The 20326-nt window shown below is 47.8% G+C and overlaps 9 protein-coding genes across 9 annotated transcripts; 3 read left to right on the top strand and 6 right to left on the bottom strand.

Annotated features, from left to right (window-relative positions):
- Position 1: 1 nt before the first annotated feature.
- Positions 2 to 2608, bottom strand: L228DRAFT_218689 (DUF1716-domain-containing protein). Its single transcript, XM_018330191.1, has 10 exons — positions 2338 to 2608; positions 2213 to 2264; positions 1907 to 2145; positions 1748 to 1854; positions 1453 to 1687; positions 1307 to 1400; positions 737 to 1251; positions 402 to 686; positions 228 to 345; positions 2 to 175 (listed from the first exon to the last, which is right to left on the bottom strand). The coding sequence occupies exons 1-10, from the start codon at positions 2362 to 2364 to the stop codon at positions 87 to 89; spliced, it is 1761 nt and encodes a 586-aa protein (XP_018189853.1). The 5' UTR covers positions 2365 to 2608; the 3' UTR covers positions 2 to 86.
- Positions 2609 to 3006: 398 nt separating this feature from the next.
- On the bottom strand, positions 3007 to 4071 carry L228DRAFT_259536 (Tautomerase/MIF). Its single transcript, XM_018334174.1, has 2 exons — positions 3561 to 4071; positions 3007 to 3450 (listed from the first exon to the last, which is right to left on the bottom strand). The coding sequence occupies exons 1-2, from the start codon at positions 3684 to 3686 to the stop codon at positions 3184 to 3186; spliced, it is 393 nt and encodes a 130-aa protein (XP_018189854.1). The 5' UTR covers positions 3687 to 4071; the 3' UTR covers positions 3007 to 3183.
- Positions 4072 to 4522: 451 nt separating this feature from the next.
- On the bottom strand, positions 4523 to 6874 carry L228DRAFT_281388 (hypothetical protein). The gene is made up of 2 exons (XM_018335884.1): positions 6496 to 6874; positions 4523 to 6420 (listed from the first exon to the last, which is right to left on the bottom strand). The coding sequence occupies exons 1-2, from the start codon at positions 6629 to 6631 to the stop codon at positions 4880 to 4882; spliced, it is 1677 nt and encodes a 558-aa protein (XP_018189855.1). The 5' UTR covers positions 6632 to 6874; the 3' UTR covers positions 4523 to 4879.
- Positions 6875 to 7354: 480 nt separating this feature from the next.
- On the top strand, positions 7355 to 8098 carry L228DRAFT_94058 (hypothetical protein). The gene is made up of 3 exons (XM_018336985.1): positions 7355 to 7557; positions 7605 to 7903; positions 7959 to 8098. The coding sequence occupies exons 1-2, from the start codon at positions 7444 to 7446 to the stop codon at positions 7869 to 7871; spliced, it is 381 nt and encodes a 126-aa protein (XP_018189856.1). The 5' UTR covers positions 7355 to 7443; the 3' UTR covers positions 7872 to 7903; positions 7959 to 8098.
- On the top strand, positions 8099 to 9650 carry L228DRAFT_94059 (RNI-like protein). The gene is made up of 2 exons (XM_018336986.1): positions 8099 to 8650; positions 8806 to 9650. The coding sequence occupies exons 1-2, from the start codon at positions 8270 to 8272 to the stop codon at positions 9535 to 9537; spliced, it is 1113 nt and encodes a 370-aa protein (XP_018189857.1). The 5' UTR covers positions 8099 to 8269; the 3' UTR covers positions 9538 to 9650.
- L228DRAFT_93996 (glycoside hydrolase family 16 protein) lies at positions 9651 to 11882 on the bottom strand. The gene is made up of 2 exons (XM_018336984.1): positions 10718 to 11882; positions 9651 to 10531 (listed from the first exon to the last, which is right to left on the bottom strand). Exons 1-2 carry the CDS (start codon positions 11615 to 11617, stop codon positions 9764 to 9766), a joined length of 1668 nt encoding a protein of 555 aa, XP_018189858.1. The 5' UTR covers positions 11618 to 11882; the 3' UTR covers positions 9651 to 9763.
- Positions 11883 to 13360: 1478 nt separating this feature from the next.
- Positions 13361 to 15538, bottom strand: L228DRAFT_266649 (MFS general substrate transporter; the record flags this gene model as incomplete). Its single annotated transcript, XM_018334890.1, has 9 exons — positions 13361 to 13384; positions 13464 to 13535; positions 13607 to 14004; positions 14063 to 14165; positions 14226 to 14932; positions 15109 to 15168; positions 15224 to 15281; positions 15332 to 15352; positions 15410 to 15538. 9 exons carry the CDS (start codon positions 15536 to 15538, stop codon positions 13361 to 13363), a joined length of 1572 nt encoding a protein of 523 aa, XP_018189859.1.
- Positions 15539 to 16717: 1179 nt separating this feature from the next.
- On the top strand, positions 16718 to 17984 carry L228DRAFT_237247 (hypothetical protein; the record flags this gene model as incomplete). The annotated part of the gene is made up of 3 exons (XM_018330907.1): positions 16718 to 16886; positions 16972 to 17322; positions 17401 to 17984. 3 exons carry the CDS (start codon positions 16718 to 16720, stop codon positions 17982 to 17984), a joined length of 1104 nt encoding a protein of 367 aa, XP_018189860.1.
- Positions 17985 to 18067: 83 nt separating this feature from the next.
- Positions 18068 to 20237, bottom strand: L228DRAFT_94077 (hypothetical protein). Its single transcript, XM_018336987.1, has 5 exons — positions 19867 to 20237; positions 19222 to 19587; positions 18939 to 19166; positions 18831 to 18867; positions 18068 to 18771 (listed from the first exon to the last, which is right to left on the bottom strand). The coding sequence occupies exons 1-5, from the start codon at positions 20070 to 20072 to the stop codon at positions 18151 to 18153; spliced, it is 1458 nt and encodes a 485-aa protein (XP_018189861.1). The 5' UTR covers positions 20073 to 20237; the 3' UTR covers positions 18068 to 18150.
- Between the last annotated feature and the right edge of the window lie 89 nt (positions 20238 to 20326).

Consider the following 20326-nt stretch of genomic DNA (forward strand, 5'->3'; position numbering starts at 1 on the left):
TGTTGGCAGATTATTCTATTATCTGGCGGCTCAGAAAGAATGATATATCTATTTACACTATGGACCAGGAACTAGGTCGAAGATGCCTATAAAAATTGCATCAACGTTGTCAACATTTCCTTTGCCGAAACTAGCTCTTCACTTTCGTCTCCACCTTCCATCTCGTCGAGCCGTTCTATAACTGAGTATTAGCATGTAGCAGAACATGACCAAAGAATTCAACTTGCCTTGAAGCGATCGCTTCACATCTGAGAGTGTGTGCCCTTGCTCACCGAGACGCTTCGAAATTTCGCTTCTGGCGCCATCATCTTCAGCAACAAGCCAAGCAATCACAAGATCAAGTGTCTTTACGAAATTGTTAGCCCAGAGCAGTGGAAACAAAAATGTGGATGATAACCCACCCTTGCGCAGAAAATACCAGAGTCTAGCCTTCGAGAGTACCATTCATCGGCCATTGCCTCTTGGTCTTCTTCAGAGAGAGCTGCGCGCTCCCGCTCAATCTGCCGATCCACAGCAGCCAGATCTTTTTGGTATCGCTCTCGTAAAGTCAATAGCTTTCCGATCTTCCCGTATTCACCCTCCATGAATTTCGCCAGGACTCGTATCCGAGGATCAGACTCGTAGGGAAGAAGTCGCAATAGTGATTCGAACATGCCCAGGAGATGTTCGATCATTTCTTTGTCGTCCTAGTGCTTGTCAGCTGCGTGTCTCAAAACAGTACAGAAGATATATTGACCTTCTTCATGAAAAGTCCAAAAATGGTTCCCAGACCTCCAGCCTCAATCACCTTTGCGCATACCCCAGCGCCGTGTTGTCCGCCCATGGCGTGGTCCAAGACCCGCAGAGCCCTTGATCTGCTCAATTTGCCGCCTTTGAGCATGATAATACACAGCTCAATACCTTCGGCCTCGATAAACTTATCCTTGCCCTCCACTTCTTCCATTACGCATGTTAAACCATCAAACAGGTTCTCCACATATTCCTCTTCGTCGCCCCCTTTTTCCGGGTCCTTCTTTCTGTACGCACTGAGTAGTTGTAGCACTAAATCTACCCCATCAATTTCAGCGAAGTGTTTTCGGTTCTTCGATGATGACTGCAGGAGGATAGAGAGCAGCTCTGCCGCATATTGCTTGTTTTGGCTGACCGGAGTCTCTTTCTTCTGGATTCGGCGGGAAATCCATTTGAATACGGTACTTTCGAGACTGATTTTTTCGGCGATTGACTGCTGTGATGCGAGATTTTCCAAAACACCTACAATGTTTTAGTATACGATAAAATTAAGCTGTCAAAGCCTTCCTCGACATACTTAAGGCATAGTAAACTCCGCTCCTGTCAGATTCATTTTGTTCATCAAGCCTCTCAAAATTTTGGACAGCAAGATCCAAAAGGCCAGCGTCAAGCTATTATTTGTTAGTACACTCGGCTATGAGGTTCCAAGGATGCAAGACATACCATTGCATTAACTATTGCGTCCCATTGCTCCTGCTCGGCAGCAACATCTTCGTCTATCAGTTCGCTGATAATTTCCATGGCGTCGATTGCTATATCAGTATTTTCGTGTGCAAGCAAGCTGACTAGAGAGTTGACGCAACCGAGCTTCACGAACTCTTCGTACAAATGCGGGTGCTCGCTGAGGATAGAAAGGGCCTTGATATCGGCATCTAAATCTGCTTCTGAGCTCATGAACCTAGTTTTCACGCAATATTAGTTCACAATCACAGTCACGAATATTTCTAGAGTGTTTTACTTTTGCGGATCGTTTTCGTGCTTTGCGCGCAACTCTGCATTCTTCGAGATGCGCTTCTCAAAGTTCAATGCCATCTTGCGAACCCAAGCGGCATCGATTTTTTCTGGCTGCAACACTATCAGCCTTTGTCCCTCTCCGCGACTGTTGTAGTTTCTTTACCGCAGCAGCTCCCTGATCAAGCTCATCTATAAAGTCCAGCGCCTCCGCCGTATCCTGTGTTATGCCACCGCCGAAGAATCGGCCTTCCTCATCGTCGGGATCCAGGTCGTCTTCTCCCGGTGGCAATGCTGGACCAGCTTCAACGTCATCGTCATCGTCTACTTCGTCTTCAACCGTGGCGCGTCCCTTGCCTTTGACATCGCCGTTTGCTTCGAGCTTGGCAGATTTGTAGACTTCCTCTGCGGACCGGCGCATTAGTATTTCGAAACCAAATCAGGAATTGAGCTCTTTCTTCAAGTAACGTACCAGCGTTACGATCAGCATCGAACTTCCGCTTGCCTCCGGAGAAGCCTTGTTTCTATAGGCCCAGACATTTAGATTAGCTATAGTCCTTCTCCGGCAGAAAAATTCTAGGCCTTCCTCAAACCTACATTGAATAGCTCGTCAATGCTAGTCATATTGTCCTTCAAATGCAATCGCCGCAGAAAACACCGGAATCGTCAAAAGTCGTTGATTTTTAATAGCAAAACGAGGACTGAGTTCGCGCTAGCACGAATCTCAATGCGGATTTCTGAGATAGACCGCCGCAGTTCCGCTTGCACTGCAACCAAACTCTTCAAAGGTTCCGAGGTCGTCGAGGGTTTGATGGTTATACACTACAGCCGGGGTCCAGCTTCGTAAAGGCTGTGTATGCGAACAAGACTGAAGAACAGGAATTAGCTTAAGCAGGCTCAGAGAGTGTGCATTTGTAACACAAGGCAGCAGAGTGCGAAAGCTAAACAGAGCTAATGCAAACAATCAGAACTCACAAAAATGTGCAAGGTCGTTCTGAAATTCAAGTTGTTTTTCAATGCTCATGAGCTAGAATCCTTCAACGCGCATCATTTTTGCGCAAGATGCCGCTCCGCCTGCCGTAGCCAACAATGGTTCAATCAAGTCTGGCAACGAAGTGGTAAACATTAATGCATTGAATTCCTACAGTTGCAACAGTACGGAAAATCTATAATATTATTCTCATACTCTTGCATTATATTTCCGTGCTGGTGCATATTAATTTGCATAAAGAATTCGAAGATTTAATCTGATTCTTTTTATTAATTGACAGCAAATGATTTTTTCTACCCTTCATGCTAAATGCAACCAGAAAATGCTCATACATATCCCTTCATACCGAAGCAAAATCGAATGCAAGCAGGTCTATAATCTATATTCTAAAATCGCAGTTTGTTTTTTTTTTCTTCCTCTCCAACCCTTGAATCATGCCATCCAAGCGCAATTTATAGTTCGCCAGTAATGAATTGCGCACGGCCCATACCGAAACTCCAGTCTTCCTTGGTATTGGCGCTGCAAGAAATAATCAAGTCCTCGCCGGACAGACCGCACTCTTCACCGAGCTGCTTGGCGAGGGCCGCGAAGGCAGTGTGCTTGACCTCTGCAGAGCGGCCTTGCTGGAAGATTTGAATGATGACGAGCTTGTTGGTGCGGGTGAGGCCAAGACCGGTGTCTTCACAGATCAACTCATAATCTTCGTGCTGAGTGATGATCTATGAATATGCCACGTTAATTCCAGAATCAAACTCGTAATGAACAAAAAGTTTTCAAATATAAAACTGAAAGATATAAATTAAATCGATAGAATGACATGAAAACCTACTTGATACCGATCCCTCTTCGGCGCATTAAAGGTCGTGAGCATCACATCCTGCACCACATCCGCGAGTTTGCGAATTTCCGCTGGGGAGCGGACGCCCTTGATCATATCGATTTTGACGAGAGGCATTTTCGTTTTGATTCTCCTTTAAGTCTCCTTTTTGCTAGTCCAAGATTGAATTGCAATATATGCTTCCTTTCTTTGTGCAGTGCGAGCGTACGACGTAAGAGAAGGGGTATCGAAACAAGACGCGGTTTCAGAGAGACAGTATGCTCAAGAAAGAAGAAAAGGAAAAAGAAAGAGAAATCAATTGCTACGAGCAAGGGATCCAAGTCTTATACAGTGGGGTTATCAACCGGGGCCCGGGCCGGGTTGTTGTTGTTCAGGATCCACTCTTCCATAATTTCGCATCGTAGATACGGAAATATTAAACGCAGTAGTAAACTTTCTCCACATAATTGTCATTGGTTTTCGTCGAAATATTACATGAAGGCGTTACCATAACATATTGAAGATATGTGGGGATATAGCTCAGTGCCGGAATTTGAGTGACGGGATCAGGGACAAGTCGTAGAGTCCAACGTAGCATCATCATCCGCAGTGGAGGAATCTGCCCGATAAGCAAGTTCGACAGATCCATATCAGATTAACAAAAGATGCCTGGAAGCTATCAAATAGCCAATGAGAACAGAGCATAACGACTTTTGGAGGGAGATTCGGATATTTATCAGCGCTTATCACTTTCATTTTCAAGGGCAAGATAACTTATCGTCTTAGAGAACTCCTGGGTCTGAATCGTACGTCTTTCGGTATAAAATCTACGCATGCGAGCGCTCCCCAATCCTCCGCCCGTCTTTCAACGCCAGGCGGAATTGCGAAGATAACAGGACCTTAAAAAGAAAAATAAGCTTAAAGCCAGGCGATTTCGAGCCAAAATTGTTGTTACCATTTAGATGACAGAACATGCAGAATATTCTATTAATTCTCTAGATTTTCTAGACTTCTTTTAGTTCAAGTGGAGATTGTGGATTCAAAATAACGCTATAATGTATAAAAGCATCCAAAAACCAAAAGCCAAGTGCATTCTTTCCCTGCTGTAACTCTTTTCCCTGGGTATATTACATATATAGTGATGAAAGTTGGTACTCAATTCTCCTGCGGGAATTGCAACAATTTGTGTATCCGTGTCGTCTCGCTAGAAATAATCGTCAAAAAAAATCTCAAGCCCCTATACCATCAATCCCTGACTGTAGGTGGTCTATAGAATTTGAGATGAAGAACCGCCGATATGTGATATGCGTGCAACGCACAATGGTGTTGAACTAGGGTGGTGTCACTGAAGGGGTTGGCAGGATATCGCCCTTTTCTCCCCTGAACGTTCTCCACCAGCGTGTCTGGGTCCATAAGTCGCCGTCTCGATCGCCTACCACCATCCACCACTTCTGAAGAAACCACGGCGCGGCTTCCCAATATCGTTGATCCCAAGGCTGCCCACTGCCATTTCGGGCGCCTCGCCAACATTTTAACCCTCCACTGACCATATCCATCTTGAACTCGCCCATGTCGAAAATGGGAGGACTGACTGCGGCTAAAGAAATGACGCGCTCACGAAGGTTTGGAAACGGAACAAGATCGAAAAACGGGTGATGGTTGTATAAAACTTGGGCGCGCACAGGGCGTAAATCAGGCGGATAGTGCTGCCCCATTTGCTCCAAGATCGGCTCTATATTGTCTGTTGGGTCGACATCGGGACGGTAAAAGATAGAGCCGCGACCCCACCGGTACAACTGGGGTATTGACATGCCAATGAATTCGGAATTACGTACAATGGCTTCCTTGACATCGCACTGTGATATGTTTATAGTGTCCGCAAAGGGGTCTCCGATTCCTTGAAGCGCACGAGCTGAACTGGAATTTGGCACGTGCCGGTTTTGAACGGCTTCGAGGCCGGTGAGGAGGATTTGTCCGAGATTCAGCCTGTTCTCTCGAATGACGCGCATAATGTTGTTATTCTTCTCGTTGTTTTCAATTTGGAAGAGGCGCCGGAGTATGTCTAATGCAGGATCATTACTATCATCTTCATTGCGCCCTTCAAGTAATCGACGATCACGGGTTGTAGAGGACGCTGGTGACTTCGGCCGGGACAAGTCGCCTCCCGGACGAGATGCAACTTGAAACCCAGTTTGCTCTAGAGAGGACGTTGGAGAAGAGCTTTGACTGTCTAGATTTGCAAATGGTAGCGGAACCTCCTTGCCGAGAGCCGTCGTATCTTGAAAAGGGTAGGGCGTTTTCCGCCCGACGCTTGACCGTTGCAGTAATCGCGTCCAATCAGTTTGATCTGAAAGACTCGGAATTGGACTAGGTTGCACCGGTGAAGACTGCGTAACTGGAAGCTGGCTTGATTCCGGAGCATCAAAGGACGGTACAGATGGTATTGACGGTATTGACGAGTCGGTTGCGGGGCCATCGCTCGTCTGGGTGGGCATGCTGACGCCAGCATTGTCGTATAGAGAGAAATCGACATTTCCTAATAGAGGACCGTCCAGTGGATAAAGTGGAAACAGGCTCGAAGAAAAGTCCAAACTGTTGTTCAATCCATAGTCTGGTTGGGTTGGTACTCCCAAGTCAACAGAGCCAAGCGGCTGTTTAATTGTCTCCTGATGCTGCAGCCCTTCATCTAGTTCGCCTGCTGGTCCAGAGGATCCTGAACTTGACGTCGTGCCCGGCGTGGGAATATGATGGATCTCTTCTTCGGGAGATGATTGTTGCTGTTCCGGATGTTGCAGCTGCCCGGTCGCTTGCCTTTCCATATGCTGAGCGACCATGCGCTCTAGTTCGTCGATTCGAGCCTTTTGCTTTTCACCTATAAGACTCTTTCTCAGCATTCTGTACCTCAGCATCGCTGCGAACGAGAAGATAGCATTTTAGTGACACTTACGATAGGTGCGCTGGGCTTTTCTATTTTGTGTCTTTCTCTTCTCCGTCAAAGGCCGCCGACGACCTCCGCGCCGTGTCTCGGCGGCGATGTCGTTATCGTCAACCAACATAACGTCTTCTGCCATCTGAAGGGCCATGATTACAGATGATTTCCTTGTTGAATTACTATACAGAGAAAAGTGATGAATAATTGAGAATGAAATATTGTCGGAGAGAAAGACGACGATGATGGCTTGACGCAGGGATGGGGGCTATCATTTAGCTCCGTTAACACCGGTAGCCCCGCAGCCGAAATTCCTCTATTAGGGATAGCAGAGCTGACATTGTTCGCAATGGAGTAAAGCGTAGAATCTTTTGTCATCATCAATTGAGTCAGACTTTCCCAACTTAGGGACGAGGTTTTGTGTGCAATATAATGCCTCAAGGTGGCCAGGAATACAATTTGCATATGGCTTCGGTCTTGGGTTGTTGTGGTCAAGCTTACACAGATCTCCAAGAAGGAAAGGGTATTGCTTGTACACTCTCGCCCGCCAATTCCCCAAAATTGAACGTAGAATGAAAGCCTCTACGGATGATCAATTGAACGCAACATATATCCCCTTTGCTACGTCCCACTCAAAATATCATTGCAACGATAAGTTATAAGATGAATTAGCTTGTGCAGTGGCGGATAGGGCGAGTTCTAGTTCTCGGGAGAAAAGGTCCAAGCTGGGGGAAACTCCGGTTGCTCCACCCAGCGGGAACTCTTAAGGGACTTGGCTTATCGATAGCTGAGTCAGCTTCACTTACGCGACTTGTGGTCTGCCGTAGCAATTAAATCACGGTAAACACGCGTAGTGGGACGTAACGACAAAGAATGAAGCCGTTCCTATGGAGCGAATTAAACATTAAATCAAAGAACAAAAAGACGTAGAGGCTATGCGACGAATGCCTGCATTACTAGTCCGTCATGTCCGTGATTGCACCGAAATATCGGAGCGTCTCGAGCGAAGAGGCGCAAAAGGCTGGGCAGCAATACTATCGTGAAAAGAACTATGAAGCTGCTCTAGAGGCGTTTTCAGCAGTGAGTAAACTTCAAGTCAAATGTTGAAGCTATCTGACAAATTTTAGGCGATAGAGCTAAGCCAATTCCCGGCGAGTGCGCTGGACAACAGAGCTGCAACTTTTGAGAAGCTTGGTGATCTTCGATCTGCGCTGAAAGATGCAAAGCAGATGATCCAAGTAGAGAAAACAGGTGTCAATGTAGGCAAATTTTGGAAAACAATCAAATTGATTCACGCTAATCCTTCCATTCGAAGGGCTATCTTCGTGCGGGAAAAGTCCTGCAGAGAATGGAGAAAGCTGAAACAGCCTTGGGCGTCTACAAATACGGGCTGAAACACGTCCCAGGAGATGCTGAGAACTACAAGGTAGAGATCACCGATATTCCCAATTGCTCTCTATCCAGCTGACAACTATCCAAAGCTTCTCAAAGGAATGCACGACAAGCTATCCGGGAAACTGAACCCTGTTGCGCCCAAAGAAGTGGACCCGTTAAAGACATTGCCTCTTGAACTCACCGAGCAAATCCTCAGACAGCTAGATTTTAAGACTATTGTGTAAGACTCTTTCTCTTTCAACAACCAGTTTGCCTTTCTGCTAACTACATTGACAGACGATGCCTGAGGGTCTCCAAACAATGGAATCTCTTCTTCGAATCCTTGCCCTCACTATGGGCAGAACTAGACTTCTCACGCGCACGCAGACCGATCCGCGTGACTGCTATTCGGGCATGCATGCGCAGATCCAGAGGCAAAGTACTCTGCGCCAAACTCAACCGCGTTGCCGTCCAAGACAGCGACATCCTCACGACCTTGACCACGCGATGCAAAGAACTTCGACACCTCGAAATCGTCAACGGTTTCTCCGGAAGCTCCATTCTCGACGCTGCACCACTAGCTATGAACCTCGAGAGTATCGTCCTCTCCGAAGCCGCAGAAATGAGTCTTGACGGGGCAAATGTGCTTTTGCAAAAATGTCCCAACCTCCAACGGGCTGAATTCAAAAATCTCATATCCGCTGGGAACCGAATGGCCTGGCCTGTGAAAATGGAGAATCTGCGCATATTACGGCTCGAATCGGGGTCGAAAAAAGTGTCATCTGTTTTTCTCAACCTCGTACGTTCCCCTCCTCTCACCCTCTCTTTCTCCCTCCCTCCCTCCCTCCCTCCCTCCCTCTCCTTTAACTACCGCCGTCCCTCTATCTCTCTGTCTCCCTGTCCTCTTCCACCCCACCTCATTTCCATCATCCCAACTAACTACCCACCCCCTAGAACGCTCTCTTCGAGCACGCCCCCAACATCACCGAGCTCAGCATCATCGGATGGCTCAAAGACAACCTCCCGCTCGTCGCCCCTGACTTCGGGAAACTCCCCCACCTTACGCATCTGACACTAAACCCCGTTCCGACCGCCGTCTTTCCTCGCCTTCCCGCAAGTCTCACGTCCCTGAGCATGTCCGGGTGCTACAGCATGGACTTCTTCTCGCACCCCATGACGCAAATCAACCTCTCGAGTCTGCGTCTCGAGAATCTCACCGAACTGCGGATCCACGACGGACAGTATCTCCCTGCGGACGTAGCGCGGACTTTACTTGCGCATTGCCGTGGCGACGACAAGCTCCGCATTCTCGGCATCACGCGGTGTCTCTTCATCAACGATACCGTCATACAACAGTTTCTGGACGAAGGCGTGCTAGTCGCGGAACACCTGGAAGAGCTCGATCTTTCGGATAATGCGAGTATTACTGATACGACGGTCGAAGCGCTCGCGCAGCATGGCGTGGCTGCGCTGAAAAAGCTGAATCTCTCACGGACGCGCGTGACAGGGGCTGGTCTCAAGACGCTGGTGACGCATCCGAAAGCGAACAAGCTGGAGCGGCTGGTCCTGAATGGATGCACGTCCATGGGCATCGACGCGGCAGAGTATATCAAGACGAAAGGGATAGCTGTGGAGTTTCGGTTCCCGGATAATCTCAAATACGGCAAGAGGATTCGATACGGATGAAGTGCCCATCTTTCATAGAATCAATGACCCAACACAAGTATCAACAAGGGGATATGCGGTTTCCGTTATACACCTTTCCGTTCAAAAACGCACTACAATAATGAAATTTTCCGATTAAATACTCCTTAGATTTTATATCCGTCCTCGAGACCCATTGGCTGTCTCGAGAGACATTACTTTTCTCTCAGACGCACACCTCCAAGAGTGTCCTGGGCCATAATCACGATTATGCAATAATACCCAGCGCACTCATCAAACCGAGCACGAGAGCCAAATACACCACCATCCACGAACCCATTCCCTTTACCCACCAGCCGCATGGTCCTGTAAACCGACTATTTGCGCCGCTCTGGACCACAACGCTTCCTTGCGGGCCAACGACTTCACAGACTGCCATTTTACCCTTGACGCCTCCGGCTTTCTTACAGTTCTGCTCATAAAGCTCATCCAGTCCGGCGTCGCTCGCCGTGGTATTGTAGTAAAAGACTATACCGCGGACATACATGTATACGTCGGTCGTGCTGGGCGGACCAGACCACTGGCTTCCGTCTGCCCAGAGATTGAACTGGATCGTGCCGCCGCGGGTATATTGCGTGGTATTGGTGCTCCCGTCTCCTCCGGTTCCACTGCCAGAGTCGCCGCCCGTATCGCCAGATCCGGCAGTGTAGCCACCATTGTCAAGACTATCCGAGGTCCGCGGACCTGCTGCCTTCTTCTGCGCAGAATTACGAGCAGGTAGATCCTCGGCAAAAGGAACATTCACGCCCGTCGAATGAACCGGTTTGTCGCCTTGATAAAAAGTAATCGAATCCGGCAGCCAGTCGAAGCGATGGAACTGAAAATCTGTCCAAGGCTGGAGAAGCGTGACCGGTGTGGAAGCGCCAGGGACAACGCTTCCGTTTGACGCATACACAGACGGATGGGTAGTGTAGTGGATAGTCGTAGTATTTTGTTCTTTTGTGAGAACTTCAATATCAATCTCATTGGTATCATTCTGTGTTAGTAGTAGTAGTCAGTGATTTAGTTTTGTGGTTGTGTCGACGCAGTCAATCGTTTTATGGCGACACGACCAGTTTGACTCGCAAAGAGAGGAAAGAAGTAAAGACAAAAAAAAGTGAAGACGGGGAAAAAATTGAAAATAATAAAGAAGTGAAGACGAGTGAAAGAGGGAAAAACATACATGATACCAAAAGAACCCCCCAACGCTGCCGCGTTCATCCGATACTTTCAGCTCTGCCCGAAAACTGCCGTGTAGGAAATCATCCCTATTGCTCACAATCGCCGCAATGCCCACGCTTTTATTCGCCTTGGCATCTTGCGCCGAGAATCCCGTCTGACGGAGCACCAGCGCCCCATTTTGGATATAGACGTTAGACTCGTTATTCTGGCGCGCCAGAGGGTTTTGCGCATCCCGGGGCGCGGCCCAGGATTGCACAGTCCAGTCGCGTGCAAAGCTCTCTGCGGCGGGGTTGGGATTCGACGAGTCCAGCGGCGCGGCCGAGTCGGCGTAGAGCGTGAAATTGTTGAGTAACATATTGGTATACAGCGCGCCCGTGTCTTGCATCTTGTATCCGCACTCGCATGCTGCGCTGGCGGGGGAAACATGGAAGGCAAAGAGGAAGAGGAAGAATGCTGCGAGGGATGTGAGGGATGTGAGGGGGGTGAGGAGATTGAGAACCCTAAAAAGATTGAGGAGGTTGATTTTGACAAAGATATTAGAAGAGTTGGGTGTTTGCAATGACGAATTGCCCGGTTGAGATTGGGCAAAGAAACGCGAACGGGACAGTGAGCAAGAAGTGGACGATAAAGATTCGTGTTCTATGGGTATATCGTGCGCAGTTGTAGATGCGCAATGGATTTGTGCATTTTGAGCTCGTGAAGATGCGGCAGGTAAATCAGACCGTCGAGATTGTCGAGACTGCGGAGAATGTAAAGGGCGTGACAGATATGATAAATGAGAAACTTGCGAGTTGGATGATGATGATGGTGAAACAAATGGCTGTGAAGATGATAAATGGCTCGACGAATTCGCAAGCGGAGATGCAATTGAGGCCGCCATGTTCTTTGCCTTTTCCCCCATGCCAAGGATAGGATTCAAATCGCAACGATGGCACCGGCAACGAATGAAACTGATTGTAAAGACAACTTTTTCGATCGCAATGGTACCAATGGTATTAAACGCAGGTAATCCCGGAATGGAATTACAAACAGTGTAAAGTATCCCCGGCCCGCTCTTGGTGTGGCTTTTGCTGTAGTGAATGTGAAGCAGCAATGGTCGCTTTGAAGACCGAATGTATAACGAATTGGTTCAATATACGCTGTCATTCAATACCGCTTGTTCGGCGAACAAGCAATTGAAGAGCTGACAGAGACTTTGCTTGGAAGAAGGAAAGACCGCTGAATATGGCACTTCCAACGACCGTGTCCGATACGGAAGGTGCAGCTCTGTCTGACTGGAAAGAAATGCCCGAGGGAGAGGACGGCGACGACGACGATTATGATGATGATGATGATGATGATGCAGGATATTTTAGTGACAGAAGAAAGACTCTCGTTGCATAAAGCTTTCTTGTGAATGATTGAATTCCCGGGTTCCTGGTTCCTATTCAATTAAATTCGCAGTAGAGTTCTTCTAAATTCCGCCCGTTCTTTCGCAAGAGAATCGGTGAGCAAACCAGAAAAGAGCGACGAGGAGACTAAATGATACAAGGAAGAGGAGGAAAAAAGGGCAAAGGCGAGGCAGGTGGCAGTCTTTTTGATTTCGCCTCCCATCTCGCACGACATTCTCCCGGCCGATGTGCTTTCCCGTTGGGCTTCTGGCGGGGTGTGGATGCAAGAGTCCCCGAGGGCAGAGATGTCGCGAGCAAGACATGCAGAGGCCATGCAGTCAAGCCCATGTACTCCTAGGGGGAAGTGTACTCGTACAGTCCACATCGATCGAATTGTCGCCCAGAGAGCCGTACCGAAAAGGAAGTGGCAAGCGCCACGATCCAACGCTCTTTCCAAACCTGCCCGATTCATATTAGGGATGCTGCACTCCGCACATACTCCCCGATACGCGGTCGTACAAGTTCAGCACTATGGAGAGTAAAAGAAAATAAAGGAGATAGATGCAGGTTGCCGGAAATGAAAATAATAAATTCTCAGCGCCGTAGTAGATGGTCGTAGATGAGCGGAGAAGCCGATCATATTGTCCCTTGGGTTTTTTGAATTATTCTTTTTCTTTAAGGAAAAGCCATCATGATTGATGCCAATTTCGACGTACAGTATTCGGCGCGATTAAGTTTAGCGTCAAAAAGGGCAGAGTGATTAAGAAAGGAAATAATATAGGCGAAACATGCAATCCAGAGGGACAGAATAGAAGGAATAAGAGGGCGTTTTCACCATTATAGGAAAGAACAGCCCCCAGTATTGCACATTTTGACGGCGCCACCTGGGGAGGGTTAGACAAACCGACATTTTGTCTTGGTTCCCCTTGTGTCGTCTCGCCAATGGGACGCAGTCCGTGTCACACAGACTCGCCTGCACCTTGCCGGAAATATGAGCAATCGCTGTACATGAGGACTGCAACTAATTTCTCGACCGTGATATCGGTGATACAAAGAAGGAAAAGTATCCAAAGGCAAGAAGCCATGCCTAGAATGCCTTTCTCTCTGGATGGGCACCTCCTATGAAGACTGGCGCATGCAGTGACCACATCTCGCGGGCGACTCTTGATATCCCTCATTTTTACTGCTGGCAGCTCCGATGAACAGGGCTCGTCATGATCTCGTTTAGGAAGTTGGGTCTGTGCTAACTTAGTGCTGTCAAGGGGGATGACAGATTAGGCAGACCCCGGATCCAATGCCTGTTAGTATTATCCACAGCAGTTAGCCACCGTTGGACCCAGCTTCTCTGGTTGCGCACTTTTGCGCGCGAAAACTTACCGTAATTTCTTCCTGCCGGGGTTCGGGTTCTGCAGTCTCTTTTTTGAAGATGGATCCTCCAGTCCAAATGACCTGCAAGATGAAACGCTTATTAGTGAAGAAAACACCAAAATTGGACGAATCCTGTTCTCGCGTAGACGTACAATGGGGACGGCCATGACTCCACTCAACAGGCCCAAGGTCCATGACATTGTCTTCCATCCGGCCCGTTCTTCGATAAATCCCGACCAGACAGGGCCAATCAATGTTCCTCCTGCAAATGCCGTATTGAACAATCCATATGCTTGAGCATATGCCCCTGTCGGGCCGAAACGGCCTGGATATTTCTTTTCTTTCGCCTCAACCACATAAGTAATCTCGGCCATCAAAGGCGGCATCGCAAGAGTCAAACTGAAACCAATGAATGCGAGAAGAGCGCAGAGAAGAACTTTTTGTCCCGTCGAATCATGATCCACCAAGCGGAGGAGAACCCAAAATGGAAGAGCAAGGATGAATCCTATCGTCGCCAGCCACCTAGGCCCGTATTTATCAGAGAGGAAACCTATATCATATTAGCTTTCAACCCTGCAATGCGATCCACGGTGTCGCATGTTGCATACCGACAACCGGAGAAACGAAGGAAGGCAAGACCGCGGGAAGAAAAATCAGTCCTGCCGCCGTCGCACCCCAGTGGAAAATCCTATGAACATAAAGCGGAAGTACCTATCACGGGCGAAAATTAATTAGCGCTTTGTTCAGATGAAATATAGAAGGCAAACTGACACTGTCGAAACTTGTCATGAGTGCGGCTTGGACAAGACAACCGAATAACGCAGACAGCAATCGACGCGATTTCAGCAGCGTGACGATAGGAGGGAGCTTCCATTTCTTCGCCGATCGAGTTGTCTCACGCAAGGACGGCGCTGATCCTTCAACGGCTGACGATCTCACGTTGGATGCATTATGCGAGTTCTTTCCAGCCTGGCCGGAGGCTTGTTGCGAAGATCCTTCCGAATCCTGAGCTGAGCCTCCAGCATTCTCGGCATCCTGCGTATCTGCGCAGGTTCCGTAGCTTCCGCCTTGATTGGTGATAGACCACTTAGCTGCAACCTTTTTCTCTATCATCACCAGTCTCAGGAAAATGTCAACTCCGATCAGCGCAAATGCCATGGCAAAAACGGAGTAGTATCCACCATGCGCATACACCACTCCACCGAGTAATGGAGCAATCAAGATGCCAACACTCATCGAAACAGTCACATAGCCCATAGCCTGGCCAATTCCTTTTTGGCCGACGGTATCAACCAAAAGGGCAAGACCAACGGTCCAGACGACTGCGGCTGAGATACCTTGCAGCGCACGCCCGACCAGCAAGAGTGCGATGCTGTTTCCAACGCAGAGCATCACGGTTGCACCACCTAGTGCGATTAGACCCAGGACAAGAGGCCAACGACGAGATGAAGATTGATCCGCGAACCAGCCGGATATCGCTAGTGAAAATATCAGTACATGGAATGGCGAACGCAACCACAGAGCAATAGCCTATGCAGTTTACTGCCGGGAAATTTGGATAGAATGGGGAAAGAAATGAAGTAAAAAGTAGAGGAAAAAGGCGTCTACTTTGGATATGTTGTGATATGCGACTCCTTGTGAAGAATTTACTTACGAGAAAATGCCAACAGTGCAGCGCCATACACTGCAAGTAGTACAGAAACCCATTTTTGTACTATATTACGGTTAGACAGACAGAAAGCATAGGAGTAGCAAATATTTTCACGAACTGTCTTTTTCAGCTACGCTAGCCCTCTCAGACAGCGCGAAGGGTATCACGGGAACAATCTGAAGATATCAATATTTAAATCTATCATCTTGACGGAGCTTCGCTTTACAATTCCATATAAAAATATATCCTATGGAGAGAGTGTGAGCTTGGGCAATTTTATAGAATACGCAGTGGACGAGCTAACCGTGAACACAGCCATGCATATTGTTGACAGAATAAACAGCTTGGATGAACGGTACTTAAGCAGGTACGGCTGCTTGTCTCGATTGCGACGCATCACGCCACCATATTGCTGGGACTTCTCCGCAGCCATCTAAAAAGAGTCAAAAGTCTTCTCGCTGTCCGGCAGCTGCAAAATGATATCAAGCAGGTGAAAAATTGCAAGGCAGAAGACAACAGTCAAGTTCTGCTAGACCATTGAATAGCACGTTTCGCAACGAAATTCGAAAAATAATCTCTCCACATGCCGTATGATGTCCTCCGGCTGGGCGAAAAGGTCATAGTTATAGGCTTAATTGGAGAAGAGTCATCCCGCGCCTTAGGGCCTTTAGCTCTTCCACTAGCTATACCCCGTAAGCTTGGCCCGGAACCTTTTACCTACAGCAGTCAATTTACCTGAGCTGTTGACGTAAACTGGCGCATCTGGGCCACTGGACCAGGGACGTCGTGAAGCTCCTCCGTTATCTATATGAAAATCCGCTCGAAGAGCTGGAACTGTTGACCCTTGATCCATGCCGTTCAAACTACCTCACCTACCCGAAGTGTCCGTTGCTTTTTAACGCTGCGTTATGCAATAGCTCCGATCAAGAAGGCTGATAAACCTTCCTAATGAGGCAAGTCCTTCAAGAAGGTCACGTGCATAACGACGCCGTGATTTTTCGACGATCATTCGGCTATTGATCGTGAACCATATATTCGTGTTGGTTGGTTGCTTTCTTGATAATTGTTGTCCCAGGGATTGATCATCCATTTCGGATAATACATTGGAAATTTCAGCCATGGTCAGAGAGTAATGTCTGCCATATATTATATTGTAATCAATAGTGTAGCATCGAGGGCTCGGAGAGAAGTTTGGAGCTTTTGCTGTCGTCGTCGTTTGCCTCGCTGGTCTTCCGGCAATTCTGCCGTTCCTTTCCGACCGAGGACCAACTAGGGGTCGCCGTATTCGGGACACTAAACGCACGAACCAAACCCGAAAGAGCAACGATGATGCTCCCCCAAGTCAGCAAAGCCGATACCAAGCAGGCACAAATCCGAAATGTCCCAATAGTTATGGCTCTAGAAAATGAGTGTAGAGGCGGTCAAAAGAAGCATATTTAAGGAGTGAAGCGCCGATGTTTTGTTTGGAAGCATTTAAATCTGACAATTGGTTTCAGCCTCTGCCCTTTTTTGAGTGAGTTTCTCATCACTTGTTGCATCAAACACGGAAGCACCACATTGTTGAATACCTTCTCGCTCTGATCTGTCATATTCACGCCCGGCTCAAGGGATTATGGCACCTCTAGAAAATCTAACGCATTTGCTCGCAATTGTCCCATTCGCGGAACCCAAAGGCTCCCTTGACCAAATCCGTGAAAAGAATCCTGGGGTAAAAATAACTTGGATTGAAGTGAAATTGCATCCTCTTGAAGCATGGCAAAATGACGTGCACATTGATCCAGGTGCGTATAGAAATCCCGCAAATTTTTCGAAATTGAATAATATTCGATCGTCAATGTCCATTAATGCATACTCATCATGTTGCAGAAGTGTATAGAGATGTTGATGTTCTCATGACCCTCCGTGCTCTGCCCGAGCCTGGCCAAGCTCCAAGGCTCCGTTACGTGCATGTGTTCGCTGCAGGTACAAATCACATAACCAGCTCGCCTTTGTATCAAAAGTCTGATATTTTTATCACCTCGAGCTCCGGCTGCCATGGACCGCAGATTGCAGAGTGGGTTATGATGACAGCGCTGGCGCAGACACACAGATTGAGAACTCTATACCAATGGCAAGACCAGTGCAAATGGGGCCGCTTCGATGATCACTTCTGGCGAGTCCGAGACCTTGTTGGCCAAAGACTTGGCGTTCTGGGGTATGGCTCGATCGGTCGGCAAGGTAATCTTTCCTCAAAATACTTTTCCCCCTAAAATTAAGCTCCACTGGTTGAGTCCAATGCTGATTTCTCAATTCTAGCGGCACGCGTAGCCAAGGCCTTTGGAATGGATGTCATTGCCTACACTGCATCGCCAAAAACAACACCCGAAAGCAAGAAGGATCAGGCTTATACGGTGCCGGGCACCGGTGATCCGAATGGTGAATTACCATCAGCGTGGTATAGCGGCTTGGACAAAGCCAGCCTCCACAACTTTCTGGCCCAAGGAATCGATATTCTCCTTCTGAGTCTACCGGCCACGCCGCAAACCTATCACATGATAGGAGAGGAAGAGCTGGACATTCTCGGAAGAACAAATCACACCTTCATATCCAACGTCGGCCGAGGTGAGTTGATAGACCATGAGGCTTTGGCTAGGGTTATGAAAAAACGCCCTGGTGATGAAGTCTGGCTGCGCGGCGCTGCACTCGATGTAGCCGAACCAGAGCCACTACCTAAGGACAGTGAGCTGTGGCACATGCCCAATGTGACGATAACACCGCATATTAGCGGCGCTGCAATAGGGTATCTAGAGCGAGGAGTTGATATTCTCGCTCTCAATATCGAGAGGCTTAAGCGTGGCGAACGGCTCATCAACCAGGTCGATCGCCAAAGGGGTTATTGATATGGTTCGTGGCCACTGAATGAGAGAACCAAATCGAATTTTAATATATTCACCAAATTCCCCGGAGCTGTCGTGTTGATACCTTACGTCTTCTTTGCTATTAAGAAGTCCAAGTTTAAGTGAGGTTTTTTGAGTAATTATATCGAGGATAATATGTTAGTGGAGATCAACGGTTGGTAGATTTGGCTCCCTGTGACTGATCGCAAGATCGAGCTCCACGGCGACGTACCGTGGCCACTGTCTCCATCGGATAAGCCATCATTCTCTGGGGGTCATGCAACTCCCGGCAGGGACGACACCAGAAGAGACCCGTCGTTCGCAAGTTCTCGTGGATGCTTGTGATTGCCGCCACGCGAACACTTGCAAGAAAGCTTTGTTCGACTTTCGGGAAAATTGGGGACACCGACAAAGCAACCGCAAAAAAGTGCGCCAAAGTGATCATTACAATCACGTCCTTGTTGGATAGATCAACAACGGCAGATGGAAGCCAAAATAGCCAACTCCTGAGAGGGTGAAGAACCCTATATTGGTCTGAAGAGGCGGGCCCAGGAGGGCAAGTCCGAAGATTCTCAAGAAATTTGAGAAGCTCTCGAACGGCTCTAGCTGGCTCTGGCTTGCCATTGAGACATGGCCTGAAGTTCTCTAAAGACACTAGGGAACGGCCAATGAGATGATGAGCATCCTGTGGAGTAAGCTCGGTCCAAAGGCTGGGTCTTATTGGGGCACCGGAGTCGAGGTAGTCCGAAAAGTCGGACTCGTCTTTCCACGGTTGCATGAGAGTGACTATCTTTAGAAGCGTTAATATTACTGCACCTAAAAAGTCCGGCAAAAAATATCATTACTCACGGATTTGATACCCTCCATAACCGCAGCCCAGCTCCGCCTACTCGAGGTTAGACAGATCTCATAACGTGAAGCCAAGGTGTATCGAAGTTAGTAGAACTGTAGTCATACCATTCATGACACTGAAGCGATAAAAATAATGAAGATGCCAGCACTGCATCAGCATTCTTTCGAGAGAAAGAGTGAATAGCCTGCCGAAGCCCTCTGTATGCCATATTCTGGTAGAGACACGCAATGTTGTCTGCTTCAATCGACTTTGTCATCCAAGCTAGCCGTGAGGCCGAGAACGCCATCAGAGAATAGGCCACGAAATCAAAAGAGAACGATAACCTCAAACACCTATTTCTCGTCAGTAAGGCGTAGGCCAATTCACTAAGTTGCTTGGGCGGCTGACTTTGGCAAATGTGTCGCCATCATTGCAGATATGCTCGTTTTGCTAAGTTCAAGCGTCGAAGAGACTAGACCCATATGATGAAGGTGGCGAAGATCTGGCTGGGCAAAACCATGCCAGGCTGGTGATGCAGGCAAAGCGAGATGTGGGAACGGTGATATTCCTGTCGATCTCCAAATGCTGCAATCATTTTCGATATTTGCAGTCCAGGTCAAGGCATGGGTGCTGTCTAATGCTGGATACGAGGAGACGCTGCACTCCTTGTCTGTCGTTCCAGGGAGATGCCCCTCTCCGTAAGCATTTATCGCCAACGCGAGGGTTGAAGAATCTGGGAACTCGCAGTCCCGCCTGAACTTGATGCAGTTCCGACTTTTGGCCATTAGTTTCTCAACATTAAAAATCATAGAGAATTTTAGAGATATGCAGTCAATAAAATTGTGGAACAGAGTTCAATAATCGCAAAAAAACCCTTCAGCAGCAACAGTAAATGATAAACATAAAAGAAGTTGAAAGCTCTCGACATATAGCAAGAGAGATACTCTGTGCATTTGGTACAGTTGACGTATGAGTAGAGCAATAAACAAAGATTCTGAGTCAATCAAAACAATATATTTGACACTGAAGCACAAATTTAGAATACGGGCTTACCAAACGGGTTTGAACTCGTCACATTTTATACGGTGGATTTTGCATGCCTTGCAACCCTTACGGGATTTTGTATGGCCCCTTCGTCGCAACCCATTTCTTCTTTTCTGCTTCTTTCCTTGTGATTGTTGCAGATTCCCGAGATTTTGATGCAGGGAGTCATCCGATGCCTCGTTAACGGGTATTGCAGGGAGTTTCCGGTTCGACATGCTTTAAATATTATATACGTTCAAGGCGGAAACTGTTCTGGGCTAGAGCAGAATGCATTTCAAATAGTATTGAACGACAGAGTGGCCAATGTCGACCTATTTGTGAGATACGAGCGAACTTATTAAAGTAAGAAATAGCAACTTTTAAGGGTGTGGAAAAAAAGAATCAGTGCATGACGTTGTAAGGGACTCTCTTCCTCGTTCTTGAATTTAGGTTGCGCCAGGGCGTGGAATTGCAGGACACCCGACTCCCG

This window comes from Xylona heveae (genome assembly GCF_001619985.1).
Source record: "Xylona heveae TC161 unplaced genomic scaffold L228scaffold_3, whole genome shotgun sequence".
NCBI classification, from domain to species: Eukaryota; Fungi; Ascomycota; class Xylonomycetes; order Xylonales; family Xylonaceae; genus Xylona; species Xylona heveae.